This window comes from Heterocephalus glaber, unplaced genomic scaffold (assembly GCF_053883595.1).
Source record: "Heterocephalus glaber isolate CG9 unplaced genomic scaffold, H.glaber_assembly_v1.0 deba00001509, whole genome shotgun sequence".
In the NCBI taxonomy this organism is placed as follows: Eukaryota; Metazoa; Chordata; class Mammalia; order Rodentia; family Bathyergidae; genus Heterocephalus; species Heterocephalus glaber.
In genome coordinates this window covers 5,053,813-5,076,480 of record NW_028258325.1, presented here as the reverse complement: position 1 = coordinate 5,076,480, position 22,668 = coordinate 5,053,813, and the positions used below count along the sequence as shown (strand labels likewise).

The 22,668-nt window shown below is 42.4% G+C and overlaps 1 protein-coding gene, 1 long non-coding RNA gene and 1 pseudogene across 5 annotated transcripts in view; 2 read left to right on the top strand and 1 right to left on the bottom strand.

Moving 5' to 3' along the window:
* Stx18 (syntaxin 18) overlaps positions 1-13,308 on the bottom strand; it is a 105,803-nt gene extending 92,495 nt beyond the window's left edge. The window contains exon 1 of one of the 2 annotated variants that reach the window (XM_004847302.4): positions 13,059-13,308. In XM_004847302.4, coding sequence (XP_004847359.1) covers positions 13,059-13,226 — 168 coding nt within the window. In that variant the 5' untranslated portion in view covers positions 13,227-13,308. The remainder of the gene's footprint in view (positions 1-13,058) is intronic. The other variant, XM_013073046.3, reaches the window with a different exon arrangement.
* On the top strand, positions 8,961-9,415 carry LOC106009577 (protein S100-A10 pseudogene; annotated as a pseudogene).
* A 60-nt stretch (positions 13,309-13,368) lies between the features above and the next one.
* Positions 13,369-22,668, top strand: part of LOC106009596 (uncharacterized) — a 101,495-nt gene continuing 92,195 nt past the window's right edge. For all 3 annotated transcript variants that reach the window (XR_015441263.1, XR_015441264.1, XR_015441261.1), the window contains exon 1: positions 13,369-13,830. This is a non-coding gene — a long non-coding RNA (uncharacterized LOC106009596). The remainder of the gene's footprint in view (positions 13,831-22,668) is intronic.

Below are 22,668 nucleotides of genomic sequence, written 5' to 3'. Positions count from 1 at the left end.
AACCTGAGGATGATGCTACAGCGTCTTCCTGTAAAGGGATGGCTGTGAAAGCCACCACCATGGTCATCGCCATCACTGTCATTAAGATGCTGCTGCAATGTTTAGAATTAGAAAGACCTCCTATGCCTGGAAGCTATGTCAACATTTTTCATTTTCTTAAGTTTTGCTTTTACAATTAAATATTTGGTACATTTAGAAATTTATTTTAATGTGTATATAGTATGAGATAAGGATGTAAAACAATTGTTTTTTACCCTAAGTGTTAATTATGCCCAAACCATTGCTGAATAAACTTCCTTTTCTAACTGATTTACAAAATTTACACACACACACACACACACACACACACACACACACACACATACACCTGTCCTACTAAGTTTTACTGAATTCACATATGCATATATTTTTATCCTTTGGCTTTAAAATGTTTTAATATCTGGTAAGATTGGTGGTCCTGCACCCCTAACACATATTCCTCCACTTTCTCTAAAACAGATTATATTTTAGGCCTTAACACAAGTCTTACCAGGTTTTAAAAAATCAATTAGCTATATCACACATCTTTTTTTAAAAGATGAATTTCACAACTACTTTCAGATCCCTCTCAGAAAAGTTACTTTGAAAATTTGACTAAGGCTGAATTAAATTTACAAATTAAGAATAACTGATACCTGTGCAACACTTTTCTTCTTCCCTTCAAGGTATATAATATGTTTCTGCTCCTTCAAGTCTTAAATATCTATCTATAAAGTTTTGCATTTTTTTCAACCTGCATATTTATATCTCTTTTTAAGGTTATTACTAGAAATCCTTGCTGCTATAAGAAATACACCTCACCAACAAAGACATACACAGATTGAAAGTAACAGTACAGAAAATGATATTCAATGAAAACAGAATTTGAAAGCAATCAGAAATAAATAGGTTTATTCATATCTGACAAAGCAGACTTCAAGCCAAAATAAGTCGAAACAAAGTCACTACATATTGGTAAAGATAATAATCCATCAATAAGATATAATAGTTGTAAACATATAAGCACCAAATGCTGTATACCCACTTTCATAAAACAAACACTACTTGACATAAAGGGACAGATAGATCCCAGTACAACAACATTGGTTGGGTGACTTCAATATCATTTTCTCATTATTACTGGATAGGTCATACACACACACACACACACACACACACACACACACACACACAAATCAACAAAGAAACATCAGAGTTAAACTATTCCATAAATCAAATGGATCTAACAGACATCTAACAGAATATTCTACTCAACAACTGTGTAATAACACATTCTTTTCAGCAGTTCATGGAACTTTCTCTAAAACAGATTATATTTTAGGCCTTAACACAAGTCTTATCAGGTTTTAAATAACTAAAATAATTTCTTGCATCTTATCACATCATACTGGAATGAAACCAGAAATTAAGCAAAATTACAAAAAGTATACAAACATGAAGATTGAACAATACATTTTTGAATGATCAAATGAAAATGAAAACACAACACACCAGAATCTGTAGGATATAATGAAGGCAGTTTTAAGAGGGAAGTTTATAGCTCTAGGTGCCTACCTTAAAATATGAAGCCAGGCATGGTGATACACATCTGAAACACCAGCACTCTGGAAAGATCACAAACTTGAGCCTAGCCTAGGCAACATAGTACTTTAGTGAGACTCCGTCTCAAAATTTAAAAAAAACAAGAAAGAAAGAAAAAAGAAAGAAAGAAAAAGAAAAGGAGTTGGGGAATATAGCTCAGTGCAAAGGTCCTGGGTTCAATCCTTAATACCACAAACAAAGAAAGGCTATATATGACAAACCCATAGCCATCATATTGCATGAAAGAAAACTGAAAGCATTTTCTCTAAAATCACGAATGAGACAAGGATGTCTAGTCTCACCATTCTTATTCAATACAAAAAGAAATGAAAGAAATACACATAGGAAAGAAGTCAAATTATTCCTATTTGCAGATGATATGATCCTATACTTAAAAGACTCTAATAAACAAATTCAAGCAAAGTAGCATGCTACAAAACTATATACAAAAATCAACAGCTTTTCCATACACCAAATATGAACCTGCTGAGAAAGAAATCAGGAAAACAATTTCATTCACAATAGCTTTAATAAATAAATAAGAGAGCTAGGAATACACTTGACCAAGGAGGTGAAAGATCTCTACAGTAAAAATTATAGAACACTGAAGAAAGGAACTAAAGAAATCACTAGAAAATAGAAAGCTCTCCCAGGTTCATAGATTGGAAGAATTAATACCGATTAAATGCTGAAAGTGATCAACAAATTCAATGCAATACTCATCCAAGTATCAATGACAAAACCAGGTGTGGTGGTGCATGCCTGTAATCCTAGCACTTGGCAGGCTAAGGAAAGAGAACCACAAATTCAAGGTTAGCCTGAACTACATAGTGAAATCTTATCTCAGAAACCAAACCAACCAAACAAAACCAGTAACACTCATCACAAAACTAGAAAAATAACCTTAAAATTTATATAGAAACAGAAAAGACCTAGAATATCCAAAGTGTTCTGAGAAAAAAGAGCAAAGCTGGAGGTATCACAATATCCAATTTGAAATATAGCACAGATTCATACTAACAAAAACAGCACGGTAGTGGCATAGAAACAGACACAGAGAACAATGGAAGAGAATAGAGACCACAAAAATAAACCTACCCCCCCCACAACCATCTGATTCTTGACACAAAGTGTCAAAACATACACTGGGGATATCCTCTTTAACAAATGGTGATGGGAAAACTGGATATCCAGAACACTGAAACTAGATTCCTGTTCCTCACCCTGTATAAAAATCAACTCAAAATGAGTCAAAGACCTAAATTTAAGACCCGAATCTTTGAAACTGATGGAAGAAAACATGAGAAAAACACTTCAAGATATAGACAGACAATGACTTTGTGTATAGGAATCCAAAAGCTTAGGAAATAATGCCAAGAACTGACAAATGGGCTTGCATCACATTCAAACACTTCTGCACAGCAAAGTAAACAGAGTAAAGACACAGCCTACAGAAGGAAAGAAAAAAATCTGCCAGCTACTTTTAATATCTAAAATATATAATTAAAAGACACCAAAAAAACCAAATAATCCAATCAATAAATGGGCAAATGAACAGAACAGGAACTTTGCAAAAGAGGTATAAATGGTCAAAAATCGTAGGAAAAAATGAAGATACATTCAAAATCTTTACCCATTAAGGAAATGAAAATCAAAAGTACATTTAGATTCCATCTCACCTCAGTAAGAATGGCTATTATCAAGAATATAAAAAACAGTGCAGTAAATTCTGGCAAAGATGTGGGGAAACATAACTCTGATAAACTACAGCTGGGAATGGAAATGAGTTAGGGTCACTATGGAAATCAGTATGCAGATGGATTCCTCTAAAAACTAAAAACAGAACTACCATATGATCCAGCTGTGCCATTCCACACTATGTAACAAAAGGAATTAATCAGCGCACTATATAGATACATCATACTTCAGTTTATTGTGGCACAATTCACAATAGCTAAGTTATGTAATCTGCCTAAATACTCACCAACAGATAGACAAAGAAAATGTGGTATACATACTCAAGGCAGTATTATTCAGCCGTAAGGAACAACGAAATCATGTTATTTGCAGGAAAATGAGTGGAACTGTAGATCATCATGTTAAGCAAAATAAGCAGACTCAGAAAAATGAGTATCACCTGTTTTCTCTCATATGCAGACTCTAGGGGGAACAAGAACGACAACATACATGGGAAAAAGGACGCTATTACAGAAGGGGAAGGGGTTCAGGGAGGGACAGGAAGGGACAATAGGAGGGTGATAGCCAGGGTAGATTTTATCAAATTATGTTATGTGCATGTATGAAAATGCCACAATGAAACCCATTACTTTGTGTAATTAATATGCACTAATAAAAATGTCTGGAGAATTATACACCCAAATTGTAACAATGGTTATTTCTGGCCAGTAGTACTAAATGGGAACTTTGTTTTCTTCTTTATTCTGTTTAATGTATTTAGTACTTTTAAAATGAGATTTAAAAACAGTGTATTCTGGTAATAGTCCATTATGAGTATATAATCACTACTAAATACATCTATAAAAACATATCAAATGCCAACTTTGAAAAAAACTCACTTTTTCATCTAGATGAAAAATTTTAGGTACTGTATATAGGGACTCGGGGAAATATAAGGCAATGGGCAGTTATCAGTGCAAAGATGCATTAAAAAATACTGTATACTGTAAATTTTAGAAAGAGCATTGAATCATGACACTATCCTCTTAAAGGTCCTCAAGGATCACTTTGTCAAAGCATCACATTAAATGAAAACATTGAGACCCAGAGAGATTACAGTAGTTCTTCAAGATCACAGTTATTAGCAAAATCCAAAAGTATTTATAATTTAATACTTTTTAATTCCTTTCTCTCAATTGATATGCTGTTGCCTGTAGGCTCTACTTAAAAACTATAGAATTTGTTGTGGGAAAAGATATCCAAAAAAAGGCAAATGTTCACTTTGCCAGCTTTTCACCATTTGACTATAAACTGGGCAGAAATGTGTAAAAACTGTAAAAAGTCTTCATTAAAAATAGCTTATGAACTGCATAAGAAGAACATTTTGACAAATAAGCATATGTTAGACTGTGATCAGTAGGAGGTGGCATACTCTTCTATTTCCAGACTTTGAGACTCAAAAAGCTAGAAAGAAAAGTATTATGCTACTTAAAATTTCAAGTGTGCTGTAAGCTTTGCATATATATGTTACTGGGTTCATGCAACACATCATATTTTCCTCTGGTTTATTCACTTTATCAGAAGAGGAGTTTTGAAGAGTTTTAAAGTCAGTTTTAAACCTAATGTGTTTTAAACCTGAATCTTTTGTACCCTCATCTGTAACTATCATTTGTGGATTTCACTGATACTTTACCCACCAGAGGGAGCCCACAAGGATTTCCACCCAAGAAATCTCATTCATAGTATAATCAATATTATATAATCTTAACATTATACTTCTACCACAAAATGGAAAATTAAATGAGATCAAGTTGGTAAAGTCTATAACAGAATTTCTGACTCTAGCAGAAGCTCAAAAATGATTGATCTTCCAAAATTTGTATCCTCTTGGGTATTCATCATAGTGCTCAAAATAAACTGACAAACCAGTACAGTCATCCCTCTGACTCCACAGGGAATTGGTCCCAGGACTCCATGAATACCAAAATCCAGATGCTCAAGTCCCCTACATAAAATGTCATGGTATTTGCATATAACCTATGTACGTCATCCTATATACTTTAAATGTAAATATTTGAAATTACTTACAATATCTAACACAATGAGAATGCTATGTAAATAGTTGTATAGTTTAGGAAATACTGGCAAAGAAAAAAATGTGTACATGTTCAATGTAGATGCAAGGGTTTTTGGGGCGTAGGGAGTTAATCCTCAGTTGTTGAGTCTGCAGATGTAGAACCTGACAATACGGAGGGGTATTCTGACTTACAAGTTAACATAAGCTTGGCCGATACCTGTCCTGACAGAGAGTTCCACTCTCAATGTTAGGCAAATCTGATCCTTGAGACTTCAAGATGAAATCAATCTCTGGACAGGTCACTAAAAAAGTCACACTGAGGGGAACTATTTCAGCAGCCCAACTCTAGTACATGGTACACGTAATTGCTGATGACCTGCCAACTAGAAAAAGTGGCTCACTCCAGATTCTTTTTGGGATGAAGGAAAAAATCAACTGAGTACCCCTGAGAACTATGCTTCTACACCATGTGACGTATCATTACCAACAAGATAAGTTTCTTAGAAGAATGATGAAAACACAATTGAGAAGAACAGCAGAGAACTGGCACCTACCCAGACCATCCTGGGTCTCATCCCCACCTGCGCTCAGCTGAAGCTGATTTGCCCGATACTTCCCACCACCATAAGGCCCAGCCCAGCTTCTGCTGGACTGCGAGGCAGGTCTCAATCTCCACACAGCCGTCTGGGCTTACATACTAGGTATCTACTTTGTACTCAACTGCCTTCAAGATCTAAATATGGCAAAGTTGGAGGACCTCACTGGGTTCTAGTTGGGCTTTCCTACCCAGCTTTCCCAGGAAGCACTACCATTGCAAGTCACCCACCACCTGTTTCCTAACAGGTGTTCACTGGGCTCTTTAGACCTCCTCTCTGTTTAGAACTGAGAAGGTATGAGTAACTGGCACTTCACTGTAACTTCGAAAGATGATGTTATTGTGCTATAATACCACTTAATTTTCCAACCAGAAAGCTAAGAATCTTTCCACATCTTCTTCTAACTCCACTACTCGGTTCATTGACTCTACATATAAATATTAAATATAGATTGAGTACTCCTAACCCAAAAATCCAAAATTGGAAACTTTTTAAGGACTCCATAACACAAGTGGAAAACTTCATACCTGAGCCCAGGCAACAGATTTCAATCAAAATGGGGGAAATTTTATAAAATTACCTTCAGACTATGTGTCTAAGTGTACTGTGATCACACTTGGATTCCATACCAAGAGATCTCTTTATTTGTATGTAAATAACCCAAAACCAAAAACTTGTGAAATACAAAGTACTTGTGGCTCCATGCATTTTGGAGAAGGGAGATTGAACCTGTACCTACTTTAACTGTCCTCTCCTGTCTAATCCTACTATCATCAGCTCCACAGCTTTCACCTGAATCACTTCAATAGCCTATCAGCTCTTTATCTCACACTTCAAATCCATCCTCAATATTGTTACTGATTATTTAAAATACAAATACAATCCTTTCATGCCTCTGCTAACATAGACCAGAGCCTTAATTCCAAATTCCTTTACACTGTTGACAATGCTCTAACCCAAGAGCTGACAAACCTTTTCTCTAAAGACCCTAACAGTAAATACTCTGGGCTTTGCTGGCCTCAGCAGGCTACAACACTGCTGCTATAGCACAAAAACATCCACAGTTTGTTTGTCTTCGTTACTTTCTCATTGCTAGGACAAAATACCTGACATCCACGAGTTGAAGGAGGAGAGGTTTATTTCTGGCTCACAGTTTGTAGAGGTTTCAGTCCATAGTCAGCTGATTCCAAGGTGGGGCAGCATGGCAGTGGAGAAACAGTCCATGGCACGGCAATAAGGAGGCAAAGCAGCCTTCCTTCTTTCTCTTTTTATTCCACTTAAACCACAAGCCTATTGGTTGGTGCCACCCACATCCAGTATGTGTCTTCCCTTTTCAGTAAATCCATCACCCATACCCAGAACTTTGTTAAGCCAATCCGTATCACACATCCATGATCCAGTCACTCTCAAAAGCCCCACCTCTGAGCACATGAGGCTTTGCGGGGGACAGCTAGATATAAGCTGTAACACTGTTGGTAAGCAAATGAACATGACCAGATTCTGATAAAACTTTATTTACAAAAACAGGTAGTGGGCTGGATTTGGCCTGCAGGCCACAGTGTTCATTCCTCCTCTAAACCAATCCAGAAGAGCCTCATGTCCCGGTATTTGGATCCACACCCAAGCCTCCTCCAACACACAGCTCTTATTACACCGATCTTGCCTCCACTCTTGCAAGCTCCCTGCTGTGTGCATCCCTGCCTTGGCTCACACTCCACTCTTTGCAGGAATGTGCCTGAACTCTCTTGTAGGTCCAGTGGAATGGTTCTCATTCTCCAAGGGACAATCTGATTACTGCTTTCTCTCTGAGGCTTCTGTTAATTCTCCCCCAAGGAGATTCAGTTATCCTTTATCTGTATTTTCAAAGAGCTGGGAGATATGTCTCATAGTTCTTTGTGCCCTCACAATGCCCGACACATGTAAGATGTCCAATGCTTAATGAATAATGAAATAAATCAAGTACTGAATAAGTATAATTTCAAAGGCTGCAATCCTCGTAAGTCCTGGGCAAAATTCAGAATTGTAGTCCACACAAAGGGCTCACTATTAATATCGTGAAAAGTCTCTAGCACTGAGCTTTGCTTACAGTATGTACTTGGTTATTACAATCCATAAAAACACAGCATCATGAACCTGAAGAAGCCTTGCAGTGCAGTAATGCAGTAATTTTTACAGTGAGCTTGAGCTGTGAAGTGGGTTCCTCAGGGAGAAGGGGGAAAGGTAGTAGAAGAGCAGGCTAACTAATGAATATCTCTTCCCTGTCCCCCACCCAAGCCTCACAAATGCAAACGGTACTTCTGCTCTACCACTGGTTCTGTCAGTACTTACTTGAGGTTTCCATTCATTCCTTCATGCACTTTCTTCCCTTTAAAACAGGCAATGAAACTGCAAGGTACTTAAGTGGTTTGGAGACGAAAGCTTGGAGGCTTTAAGAAAAGATGTTTAACATGGAGAGGGGTCCCACGTGGGTGGGTGGGCATAGTGAAAAGGAACAATAATTATCACTATGGCTCCTTACAACAGGTACATAGTCTCCTAAGGTCCTAATAATGAGCCTGTAAGTCAAGTAGGCTGGTACTATGTGCATTTTACAGAAGTGGAAAATGAGGCTCACATAATAGAGCTTGCCCAAGTTCACCCACATCTAAGTAGCAGAACTCAAATTTGAATCCAAGCCCCAGTTCTCTTTCTAATCCCACAATCCTCATTAGTCTTACGATCCAACTAAGTTAGCTAATCAAGCTCCCACTGCAAAATGGCATATTTATCATTATTTGGAATTGTTCAAAGAAAATAAATTCTTCCAAAAAATGAAATGCCATCAGTGTCAGTTCGCAATTTAATGAGCTGGCATGCACTTCAGTCACATTTGCTAATATAAATTTAGCAAAATTGAACACAAAAGTTAAATACTTGAAAGAATGAAGCAAAAAAAACCACTCTTGGGCCACTGCCCATCCGCTGCCTGCAGCCCAAGCGGGGCGCCCCGGTTTCAACAGACTTCACCAAAATGCCATCCCAAATGGAACACGCCATGGAAACCATGATGTTTACGTTTTGCAAATTTGCCAGGGACAAAGGCTACTTAACGAAGGAGGACCTACGAGTCCTCATGGAAAAGGAGTTCCCTGGGTTTCTGGAAAATCAAAAAGATCCTCTGGCTGTGGACAAAATCATGAAGGACCTGGACCAGTGCCGAGATGACAAAGTGGGCTTCCAGAGCTGCTTTTCACTAATCGCAGGCCACACCACTGCATGCAATGATTATTTTGTAGTGCACATGAAGCAGAAGGGAAAGAAGCAGGCAGACTTGAACATTTACTCCTGCCCAGATGAGAGTTCTCCCAAAGGGCCACTTACGGAATCTGCCCCTCAGTTTCCCCTTGTATAAAGATTTCATGAGCAGATCAGAACCCTTAGAAAATGTACAAATAACATCCAACTCTCATTGGATAAGCAAAGAAAGGAAAGTTAGTTAAATGCTAGACAGGCTTTTGATTTTTATATTGTTTGCATCCTCTTGCCCTCAATAAATAAAGTCTTTTTTTCAGTTCCAGAAAAAAAGAAAAAAGAAACCACTCTTGGGAGGGGGAGATCTAGTTTCAACACAACCTTATTAGATTCAATATAACTTCTGCAGCAATTCATTCAGATGGAAATCTAGCATTAGGCATATCTTTGTCTAAAATGAGGAACAAAAGGGGAATTGAACTAGGTAAAATACATTCTAGAAAAGATAGCAATAATTGGAACAAGACATTTAACAAAGGGCATTACTGTAACTTGCAATATTTCCTTAGGTCTGACACCAAGGTGTTACGGCTTGTATCTAGATGCCTGCCCCCAAAGCTTCATGGGGTCATAGGTGGGGCTTTTGGGAGGGGGCTGGATCTAGGGTGTCTGATGCTGGGTCAAGGATGTGACTCGAGGATTAAGGGTGTGAATGCTACCTGCCCTCAGGGCGCGTAGCCTGAATAAAATGCAAGAGACAGAAAGAGGTTTGCTTGTCCCTGCTGCCTTCTGCCTGACTGCTCTTTGATGCCCCTCTGCCATGCCACCCTGCCTTAGAGCCAACTGATTATGGACTGGAATCTCTATAAACTGTGAGCTAAATAAACCCTTTCCTCCTTTAACTTTGGGCATTGGGTATTTTGTCTCAGCAATGAGAAAAGCAACTAAGACACAAGGCCAAACAGAAATGAGAATATGTGCTTCTAGTACTGGCCAGGCATGTAAGGAATCCAGGCCAAATGAAATGTCAGCCAGACTTTGTGGCAAAAGCACAGGAAACCCATCGCTGCCTCTCTATTTGAATTCCCACAAGGAAAGAAGGGAAGTGGGGGACAGCTGTAAGAAGAGATAATACACAAAGAAGCTGCAGAGTAGAATCAAAATCCCTCAGCAGAATGCAGGATTTCCCCATGTCCAGAGGGGCTGTGGCCCCACGCAAAGTCCATGTCCCTAGTTAGTAGTACGGCCAAGCCTTGATAACCTCCCACATCATTAAATAGCAGAACTGGGACTTTTGGTGACACACAGTCTTACGTGGTGACAAACGCACAAACTTTTACTCAAACACTTCAGACAAGTAGTCATCCTTCTGTGTAATGACCTCCAAGGACAGAGAACTCAGCACCCCAGGGTCTTGTTATTAACCCTGAGGCCTGCTAATTCAAAATAGCCAAAAGCATATTCTCACCACTGAAAAAGAAGCCCAACTGGTCACGGGGCTGTCCACAGGGCTTGCCAATCAAACCTTGCTACCATTCTTAAATCCCCTATCCTTGAGCTGGATCCTAAATTAGCACAATGTTAATAAATCAATGATTTTAAAAAATGGCCCTCCAAAAACCAAAAGTGTGATCTTCATACCAAGGTTTCCACAAAACAGAGCTCAGCTTGAACTGAAATGAGGTTATGGCAAAGGGAAATGTCCTAATTTTCTTTTTTCTTATTTCTGAGCCCCTTTTTTCGATCTGATATAATATACATAGACAAAGATATATAGATATGATCAATGCGGTTTTGTAAAACTCTTCTGACAAAAAAAGAAGGGATCATTTTACAGGTAAATAAACTAGGATCATAACACTTGCTTTAAAACTTGCTTAGTTACAGTTGCAGGGTTGAGTCAACAATGTAGTCTCTTGGGCTTCTCTAGTGGTTCCACAAACCAAGTGACATGTGCCTATAGGCAAAGTTCAAAATTCGTGGAGTGATTTACAAGGCCCTTCAAGATCGCCCTAGGCCTGACATTCCACTCCAACTTACTTCTAAGTGTCCCACATTCCAGCCACAGTCAAAAGTTTTTTAAACCAACTTAGGTCAAACTGTTATCTACTTTTGTGCATACTAACCTTTTGGCCTGAGATGTCCTTCCCCATTTTATCTAGACAAGAACCAACTCGTCCTCTTCCAGGATTTATTTCAGGCACCGTGACCCCTATAAAGCCTTTCCAGGCCCTCAACTAGAAATGACTACATTCTCCTTTGTGCCCTACACAACACCTGCAAGGCTTATTGCATTATTTTCCTTCTCCTCCACCAATAATTTCATATTGTGTTACTATGAGACAGTAACAATTAAAAACTGGGTGCTTATGGCCCGGGGATTTAGCTCAGTGGTTTCTGCCGCAAGTGCAAGGACCTGAGTTCAATCCCCGGTACACCCCCCCCCCCGCCCCGCCAAAAAAGTGGGTGCTTAAATAGATGTTTATCAGTGGACTGTATTTGTCTGATCCAATCCCCTTTCTGGTGCTTGAATATCCTCTGTAAATAGCCATTCATTAGTTCATCCACACATATATTCATCCAAAAATATGAGTGTTTAAAAAGTGTCCTGTGTGTCAAGCAGAGGTGGATTTACTGTGAAATTAATTAATGAAGCGTAAGCTTCAGGAGACGCATCTTTCAAAGCCCTGAATCTTCTTGTGTGATTTTGCATTTTCATTTCTTAAAAAGTAGTGACTCGCCTGAGTTTTACGCCCCACAGAAACTACGCCCACTCTTAGTCTGTAAAATACCAAAATATGCAAGGTACACTTCTCTCTCCCTTATGGAGTCTCATGTTTAGGGTGGAAAACAGACAACCATATTTCTTCACTCATTCATTGAATAATGCTTTTCTAAGCAATGCTATGAGTCATGCACTCTGAGATGAAGCCAGCACTGCTCCTGTCCTTAAGGAGGAGACAACCAAAGCCTGCTGTCTTCATGGAGCAGAAAGCAGTTTAGGGGACTGTTATGGCTTGTGTTTAGAGGTCCCCCAAAGCCTGTGGTCATAGGTGGGGCTTTGAAGATGTGGCTGGAGCCAGAGTGTGTGACACTGGCATTGATTCATGGTGCAATGCTAGCCTCAAGGGCACTAGGATTAAGGGTGTGAGTGCTGCCCGCCCTAAGTAGTCTGGAGAAGATAAAAGGGGCAGAGAGACGCTGTTAAGGTCCCTTGTTGCTTTTGCTACCTTCAGCCTGTCTGCCATGCCACCTTGCCTCGAAGCCAGCCGATTATGGACTGAAACCTTTACAAACTGAGCTAAAGAAACCTTTCCCCCTTCAATTTTGCGTGTCGGTATTTTGACTCAGCAACGACAATGGTAATACATAGTGTGAAAAATCTTAACCTCATCTCGGGAGGTACTGAGTCCCCTGTTTTGCCTAAGGAGACAAAAGGAAGGGAGAGTTGGGTGAACCTGGATTTTGAACTCAGTAAGTGGCGGGAAGGGGGCAAACAAGTAAACTGAACAAGCAAATGAAGAGCTAGAACAGTAAGAAAGGGGCTGGGGAAGTTTCCCCAGGGTTCAAGTCTGCAGTGACGGCGAGGTCATTACCTAACAAAGTCACTCATGAATTTCACGGAAGATTTCCGAGCGCCTCCTTCCCTTCAGAAGAAATCTGCTTCCCACTTTCCCAATACGTGTCCCCTTTCTCAAAATAAGCCTGTTCTTTTTCCTAGCCAGCTGTTGGCTGAGGCCAAATCTGCTGTTCCCCTTGGGACAACTTCACACAACGCTCTCAGGACAGAGACTCGGGTGGGTCATCGCGGATCCGCCCCCCTCGCTAGCGCCCCGTTCCCATAGCAACCAGCTCACCACTTCTCGGGCTCGGCTGGAGAAGTCGCCCTTGGGCCGGGGGCTCCGGCGGAACAGCTCGTCCCGGTTGCCATCGACCCCGCCGCCCACCGCCACTCCCAGCGCCTTGTTCCGCGTCTTCACGGTCTTGACGCTAGCCCGAAACAGCAGAGTGATATCCACCGCCATAGCGAACCGGCCCCACGACCCCACAATGGCCGGCCTACGTCAGCAGCCGGCGACCACAGCGCGGACCCGGCAGCCGCAGCACTGTTCCGGCTCAGCACACCTCCGCCCGGCAACGGCGAAGGGAGAAGAAAGGTTCCGGCCCCGCCGAGACACTGCAGCGAGAGGGGAAAGGTTCCGCCCTCAGCCAGCGCGCCGCGGACGTTGGCCTCTGCGACGCATCCACGGGCGCCTTTTCTTCTGCCCGCAAACCTCCGCCCGGAGCAAACCGTTCCCGGGCTCTTGTGTACCCGCGGACGAGAGGACGGGGAAGGCGTCAGGCTTGCTCCCTCGGGGAGGCTCTCTGACTGTGTGGGCCGGGGCGTTTTGGCGGGAATGCGGAGGCGACTCCCTGACCTTTGCCTGCAAGGACTCACCTTGCGCAGGACCAGGAAGGGGCAGTGGACGAGGCCCTGCTGGGCGCCCTCACTGCTGACAGAGACAGCGGCCAGAGGCCTGAATCTCCGACCTCAGCCACTCCTGTGGAGTGAAGCCAGCGCTTTCCGCGGAGTTTACTGAGACTTCATTCAGAAGACGCCTGTAGTGTTCTGCCTTGGCCTGGCTTCTAGTAAGTGGTCAGTGAATGCTAGCTGCCGCTGATGATGGGATCATTATCGGTCTTATTAGTAAGGGTGGAGAGGAGGCTGGAGAAGGAATCTGAGCGGGGAGTTGATGGAGGAGTACCAGTTTGTCAGGTGCAGACAGATGTGGGAACCACGTTGCTGTATGGTCGCCTTTTATGTGTGTTTTCAAATGTACCAGCTTGAGCTTGAGCCATAGTTAAATTGACTACACTTCAGCGATGAGGTTTTTCTGTACTTTTGGATCATGGTTCAGTTTTAACTCAAGATCGTATTGGAGTTCAAGTATTTTTCCCCCTTTTGTTTCCTTAAGGAGACATAGCTAGAATTGTAGAACAATAGTTTTAATGGTCACCAAGATAAAAAGTTACTTTCATAATACTATGCTGTTTACCTTTTCACTCTCATTTTCTCATGAGTTGTATAGTTGAGTTTTCCAGAGACTCTGATCTTACAACAAACTAAACGTGGAGCAGCTGACTTCTATTAAGCTTAACTTTCAAGAAACAAAACAATATAAATGCCATTCTTCTTACTAGTTTTGATGTTTGGGAAAATGCATTTTTTATAAAAAGATGTCATCAGTGTTATTCTGCACATACTAGACTTATCCTTGTTATTTTTAGATAACAAGGCTTTAAGCTTTTTGTTTTATTTTAATATGGTAAGTATTGATAGATAAAATCCACATAAACAAAATTTTCGGGCCTTGACTAATTTTTAAAAGTATAAAGGCCTCAAAAATAAATAAATAAAATAAATTGTAAAAAAAGTATACAGGCCTTCAAAATTTGTAGAACCACTGTGTTAAAGAAGTAAATTTGTAAGAAATAAAGTGGTTCCTCGGCTCATGAACTTAATTCTTTCACCAGAATCATGGAATGAATTCTGTGACCAGAAGCGTGGAAAGAAATTTGTGAACCGAGGTACCACTGTAGATGTTAAAAAATATATACATGTACCAAAAAGGAGGAAGGGAAAGATTATTGAAAATCCAGATTGTAGCCACTTCATCTTTCTTGCATGAGGAAAATAAATTTCCATACAGCTTTCTTCCACCTGTGGAGGACCAGAGAAAGAAAAACAAATTACAAATCCTCTGCCAAAGATTCTGCCTCTCATATATGTCTTTGTTTTATGGAGACATTAATGTGTCTAGGGCTAGGCGAAGTAAGCCTGAGGCAGAGTAGGAGGAGAGTTAAATGGTTGCGAATAATAAAGTCAGGGGGATTGCCTTAGGTGAAAGGAGCCAGAACCTAAGGAGGGGCCGGAAAAATAGTGAGTAGTTGGGAGAGATTTTGAGTGGGAAGGAGGCAGAACTACATCAAAACTCCTGTGAAGGCCGGGGATTTAGCTCAGTGGTTCCGCTGCCTGCCTCAGAAGCAGAAGGACCAGAGTTCCATCCCCAGTACCAAAAAACCTAGACCAAAACAAAACAAAAAAACTCCCGTGAATGGTGTTTGGTGCAGCGTTTTTGGCGGGTAGAAAAGCAAGGTCAAACATCTCTAAGTTTTCTGTCCAAATCTGTAAGAATGGAAGATTGTGGTGGAGTTGAGACCCCAGTGAGCTCAAAACATCAAGCTCTAAAGCCACAAGTGACCACAGGTACATAAAATCCCTAGAAAAGTCACAAAGAAAAGGCCCTTTCGCCTGACCTGATGGCTTGTTTAGTCCTTTTGATTTCTCCTACCCTGTAATAAGCCAAATGTTGGCCCCTTAAGCTCTATGTCCACATCCAGATTCCTAGAACCAGTAAATGTGAACTTACTTGGAAAACAGGTCTTTGCAGATTTAATTAAGTTAAGGATCGTGAGATGAGCAGATGACCCTGGGTCGCCTATGTGGACCCAGAGAGGTTCACAGACAGATGCAGCCACCAGAAGCTGGAAGAGGCAAAGGATGAGTCTCCCTCTAAGGCCTCTGAAGGAAGTACGTCCCTGCCAACACTTTGATCTTATACTTCTACCCTCCAGGACTATGAGAAATAAATTTCGGTTTTAAGTCACAGAGTTTGTTTTCTCTGTTCCTGGGAAACATACATACCACAGTTCTCTTCCCCTCCTATTCTCCTGCCATCACATAGTCCCCATTTTCTTGGCCTGTCTTCTTCAAGTTGATTCTCTCCTGGTCCTCTGTCTCTGTTTGGGCACTGATTCCCTCTAGATAAGTCAGCTGCAGCTGCCTTGGGTCTGTGTCTTTCTTGATATTAATGAAACCCCACCCTTGTGTTCTTTCCTTCCCCCATCTCTTTGCTCTCCTCATCACCTTCTGTCCTTGGGGAATCACACCTGACTGTATCCCTCATTCTCCAAGGAAGGGTGGAGACCAGATGAACTGAATCCTGCCAGAAAAGATGCCAGTAAGGCTCTTCTCATCAGATTTGCAGTGAAAAGGACGTCCGGTGGCCATTGTCATGTGACACATGCTTCCCTCTCAGCATGGACTTGGAGAGGGTGGAGGTAGTCAGCTCTTGTTTCCGGGTGTTCTAAAGACTACATGCAAAAGGGGTGAGCACGCGTTTGGGGGCTCTGGCAGCAGCTTGTGGCATCTGGAGTGGTCTTTGTCAATGTGGAAAGGTACTCCACTCTGAGAAGTTCCGATGAGTGCAAAGAAAGAAAGCGGACCCCTGCCACATAGCCAAATCTGTCCTGTGGGTCAGGTAACAAGGTGCCATCAGAACAGAGTGATCAGCGAGCAATACAAACCCAAGGAAGCGCGCATGGGCAAGTGAACACAGAGCTACTCATCGAGAATCTCAACACAGAGACGAAACAGGTCCCGTGCTCTTAAGGGTTCTTTTGTCAGGCTGTGTCCGTGTGACTAAGTTTCAAGAGATAGAGTTGCAAAGAGCAAAATTGGTGGGGCATCATATGTGGTTTGAATTCTGCCAGTCATATTTCAAGTGACCGCCACAGAGAGCATGACTTATTCAGGAAATTATCTTTGCTGATTGTCCTATGGGAAGACAAAGGGTGTATATGTGTGCAGGGAGACACAAAGGTCAACTGGTTCTCAGTGCGTGGTGTTTCCCACCATCAGCAGTGGTTTTGGGATGGTCCCCCCACCTTCTTCCCGGGAGTTTACTGTTATCTCCTGCTCCAAATACATCGGCAGGAGTGCCAAACTCAGGGAGGGCAGAGGCTCACTGTGACATGCACACAGCTTGGTACAACGTGAGGGCCCAGCTCTGCAGACAGACACCTCTCACAGGAAGGGCCCCTGGCATCACTTACTCTCAATCTGCAGGTGGTCTTCAGCTCCCTGTCTTAATCACTTTCTTGTCATGGAGACATGATGCCCAGCACCCACAATTTAAAGGAGGGGTTTATTTTGCCTTACAGTTTGTAGAGGGTTCAGTCCACCATCAGCCGGCTCCAAGGCAGAATGGCAGGGTGGAAGGGCATGGGCAGAGGTGAGCTGCTCACCTCATGGCATCCAGGAAGCAGAGAGAAAAAGGAGGAGCCAGGGAGGGAGATAAACCCTTCCAGGCCACATCCCCAGTGACCACTTCTTCCAATCAGACCCCACCTCCTAACAACAAACCAGCTGTTGGCCCCCAAAATTCAATCACCTTCCAAAAGGCCCAACTGAGTGCATGAGGATCTTGGGGGACATCTGGATATAAACCATAACACTTCTCAAATGTTCAAGGAGAACGTCCCACAGATGTGGACACTAACAGAAGGCTTCTAAAGAGAGCAGAGGAAGTCATTGCTTTGTCATCCCCCATCCTGTATGTGGCCTTTGGACCCTGGACACCAAATGACCAAGCCAGCCCCAGGTAGATCACAACCCACTTTTCTCTTTGGACACTGGTGACCCTAAGTTTTATTTACCTAAGAAATTTTTGTAGGGTATCTAAGCGACACTTAACAAGTCTTTGTACTCTTTCTGGTTAGGAGAAATCTAGGAAGCAATTACTAGAGGAATTACTAATAAAGAGGAAAAGTCACACACAGACATCCACCCAAGTGGAAGCACTTGGGTTTGAATACCAGGTTTCCTAGGCACTCTTATGACTCTGGGCAGATTACTTCACTTCTCAGAGCCTCATCTGAAAAATGCAGGAATACCATTAACTGCTTCTGATTTGTGTGTGCAGGGATTTCCCCCAAACACCCTTCACACCCTCCTGAGGAAGAAATCTGGTTGTTGAACAGCACCAACCAGTCTGCATTTTTCTACTGTTAGAACCCATTCTGTTGTAGTCAGAGTTTACTAGAGTCAGTGGTTTGCAAAGGAACAGATTTAATACCGGACACATAATTTATAATTATTTTATAGTGTTCACCCAAAAAGTCAAATGCCGAAGAGTGCAAGAGATCGGTCTGCTCACTGGAGAGCTGAAGAATCCAGCTGAGAGCCTGGATCCCATGGCAGTGTCCTGTATGAGTACAGCCGAAAGCCTGGAGCCCACGGCAACGTCCTCTATGAGTCCAAATCAGAAGGCTGAAGAGTCTGATGGAAGACTGAAGGTCTGCACCAGAAAGCCCGGGGGCCAGTGCTGAAGGCTGGAAAGTCTGCCCCGGGTACCAGCAGATGACGGCCAGGTGAAGGCGAAGACCGGACCTCCTCAGAGAACAGCGGCCAAAGCTCAGCAGTCTCTGCTCTTCCCAGGTGATATGCTGTTTGGAGTCTCGGGCAGGCCCTTATAGGTGAATTGCAGCCAATGCCTCCAGGATACTGAAGAAGGCCATTCCAATGAAAATCAGCATTAAATCCTCCCCTCCTAGTCTCCTTTTATTTCTGTTCTGACCACAATCCTCAGGTGGGTCTTCTACACCCAGAACCATGCTGACTATTCAGTGGGCCTTCCTACTCAGGTTGACCATTCATGAATCCACCATACACTCTGTCAACAATTGTGAGTGAAAACTTTCTGCCGCTGAGCTACATTGCCAACCTTTTAGTAAAAACTTTTTCAAAATTTGAGACAAGGTCTCCATAAGTGTCCAGGCTGGCCTTGAACTTGCAGTCCTCCAGCCTCAGCCTCCGGGGTAGGTAGAATCACAGGCAAGCGCCACCATACCTAGCTAGGGCGTGTGTTCTCTTATTCACCTCTCACCTGCATCCTTGGGAGGCAGTGACCTGGAGGAGGAATGTGTTCTGCAGACTTGCACTTTACTTCAGAGGAGTGCTGGAGACCAGAACCCTCCAAAAGCTCTGTGCCCCTCTCTTCCTCAGTGTAATTATGTCCACAAGCCAGCTTCTCTGGTTTCTGTGTTCCTGTGGGTGAACCCAGACCTTCCTCACTCCTGAGTTTGTATATTATACTTCTGGTCACAGGAAGGGTTAACTTGATGTATCAACCCCAAATTCGAATCCTGAGCCTACAGAACACACCTGGCCTAGCGTGAGACTGGTACCCTCCCCTAGTCTAGCCAACATGGCTGAGCATCTAAAGCCAAATGATTCAAGCACGGCTGTCTGGATACTCTCTGTTTTAGAGATGTTGGCAGGATATTAGCTTACTGTTGCTGCTACAAATCTAGTGGCTTAATATGACACAAACGAGTTATCCTAAGTTCTAGAGGTCAGAAGACTGACATGGGCCTCACTGGGCTAAGGTCAAGGTGCTGACTGGGTGGATTCTATTCTGGAGGTCTGGGGAAGAATCCATTTCTTTGTCCTCTCCAGCTTCTGCACAGCCTGCATTCCTTGTCCCGACTCCACTTTGACCTTCAAACCCAAGAAGGGTGGGTTGAGTTTTTCCTCACATCACTCTAACACTGACCTCTCTGCTTCTCTCTTCCATATTTCAGGACCTTGTCTTTACATGGGGCCCATCCAGATGGTCCAGGATAAACTCCCTGTGCTTGAAGGCCAGTGTTCCCAAAAGGCCCATGTAGTAAGGGATAGATCCCCAGTGAGCCACTCCTAGGATCTGGTGGGCACTTTAAAAGGAAGAGCCTAGTGGAAGATCAGGTCATTGGTGTGTATCCTTGAAGGGGACGACGAGACTTCAGTCTCTTCCTTTCTCTCATTGTCTTTGCTTTCTGGCCAGGAGATGAGCAGTTTTGCCCTACCTCTTCTTCTGCCATGTTAGGCTGCCTCACCATAGTTCAAAAGCAATGGGCCCATCAATCATGGACCAAGACATTAGTTGTTTATCCAGATATCTACAGATAGTAACAGAAAGGTGACTGAGACGCTCACTGACCAGCAACCTTAATTCATCTGTAAAGTCATTTCCCCCTTGCTATGTAACATACATATTCACACACTCGGGGATTAGGAATGGGACATGCTGGAGGGAGGGCCATTATTCTGCCATCACCTGGGGTAGCGCCAATAAAAAGGAAGAATGATCTTGAGCTGGGAAGACACAGCTGTATGTCTTCTTGAATGAACAGAGAGCCACCTGATCTTTTTCATGTCCCAAACAATATCTGTGGGCCTGCTCCTTATAATACCCCAGGTTCCACAGGAAAAGGAAACAGAACTTCTGCCCTTGAAGGATTTAATCTAATGGACCCTCTGATGTCAAAAGCACAAGGCAATGATCTTCTGAAATCTGGCCCTTTCTAGCCATTAAGGCACTTATCCCACCTTGTTTTCCCCACCTTAGGGCACGCATCTCACAACAATGCAGTCAACTGTCTCCAAAAGTCAAGTCCTCTCTCCCCTCACCCCCACAGGTTTGGAAATTTGGTGTGACTTTTACCCAGCGCTCACTGTGTCCACCCCAGGAGTTTCATAAATCACCTCATAAAAACTCATTTACTAGTTTCCCCAACATAATAGCAGAAATAAACTGCTTGATACACACTTGGAAACTCCCTCTAGAAAACTTGTGCATTGTTTTCTTGGCATGGCACCTGGGTTTCTAACTTGAATTTCCACCACCTTTGCTTTTTGACAGTATCTTCTGTAAGTAAGATGGCTGAATCCTCTACTTTTTATTGAGTTGGATGGCAAATCACAGAATAAATGCTTTCCCTTGCACTTTAAAAGGATTTAATGGGAAAATATTTTTCCTACATCCTGTTTCAAGGGGAAAATGTGATTTTAGGGGACATTTTATAGTTCACAACAGGATATTGAAGGGCATTTGGTTTTGCTTAGTTTATTATGACTGTTTCTCCAGCATGAAGCAGTGTTTTTTGTGATTATTTAGGTAACTATAGATAGCCATAGAATTATGGAAATTTAGGACTAGAAAGGGCCTTAAATATCATCCAGGCCAACTCTCTCCATCTTTCCAATAAGGAAAAGAGTGACTTGTCCAAGATCACACATTGAGTTAGTGGGGAAAATGAGATTAGATTCCTTATCCTTCAACTGTTCAATGGCCCACACCAGTTCTGTGATGGACAAACAGGGGTGGAGGCAGGGCACTTACAGAGGTCCATACGTGTTCATATTTCTGCATCTCAAAATCGGAATAATTAGTAAGTGTAGGTATGGGTGTGTGTTTCACCCTTGCATTCATCTGTGAGTCATCTCTCTACTCAATAGGTAGCACTGTGTTAGGTGAAAAAAATATAAGACTGCTGAAGTTCCTGCTGTGAAACAGGTCGTGGACTAATGGACAGACAAGTGTGTAAAAGATAATTATAATGGAACAGAAGTGCAGTGGTGGACTGCCTTTGTTCCTTTTCTGTTGGTATAATAGAATACCTGAGACTGGGTAATTTATAAAGAATACAGGTTTATTCAGCTCACAGCTCTGGATACAGGGAGGTCCAAGATCAAGGGACCACATCTGGTGAGGGCCTTTTCCTGGTGGGGACTCAGCAGGGTCCTGGGGTGGTACAGGGTGTCACTTGGTGAAAGGGACATGTACAAGAGACAGAGCCAACCTGGATTTTACAGAGGATCCATTCCTGTGGTGACCCATTAACCAATTCATCTCCTTCATGAAGGCAGAGCCCTCATGGCCTAATAACCCTTTGTAAGTCGTGTGGTCCCTCTTCTTAATACCTCACAATGGAGATTAAATTTCAATATCATTTTAGTGGGGACATTCAAACTATAGCATGGAGTTGGTTGTTTTTTTTTTAAAATGTCACTTCTGAAGAATGAAATCAGAAGGCTATATGTGTAGGGACAGGAATACCAGCAAGAATAAGAAAGAAGCCTCACTCTAGAAACAGAGTTGTAGAGAAGCTGATCTTGGGGTCTGTTTCTGGCCATTTTAGTCATCCCCTTCCTAACGGGGTTCTATGGGGCAGGAGCCATGTCTTAGCCTGGAGTTGTGCAAAGAGCCTGAGCTGCACGTTGGACAGGGCTGGGTTCAAATCCCAGACATTTATTAGAATGAGATGTTTAAAGATTTTATCTGTAGCTGTGAATTAAAATGAAAATATTTATCCAACAAGTAATGTGAAGGTCAAAGGAGGTGATCTACATAGAGTATGTGTATTGGTCAGCTTTTCATTGCTGGGATGAAATACTCGACATGCATAACTTAAAGAAGGAACAGTTTATTTTGGTTCACAGCTTTGGAAGTTCCAGTCCATGGTCCTCTGGCTCAAGCAGAAACATGGTGCAAAGGCATGGTAGAGGAAAGCAGCTCACTTCACGGCAGCCAGGAAGTGTGGAGACGTGGAAAGAGCCAGAGAGGAGGGCCAGGATGACATAGACCCCAAGGCCATGCCCCCATGACCCTCCCAGATACATCCAGAAGTGCGCTTTACTAATCTAGATGTCTCAAGCCAATCAAGTTGACACGATTAACCATCGCACCGTGTAACACAGTATCTGGCAATTAGTAATGACAGATATTAGTTGGGCGTGGTGGCACATGCCTATCATCCCAGAACTCTGGGAGGCTTAGGCAGGAAAATCTCGAGGCTGGGGATGTGGCTCAGGGGCAAGGCCCC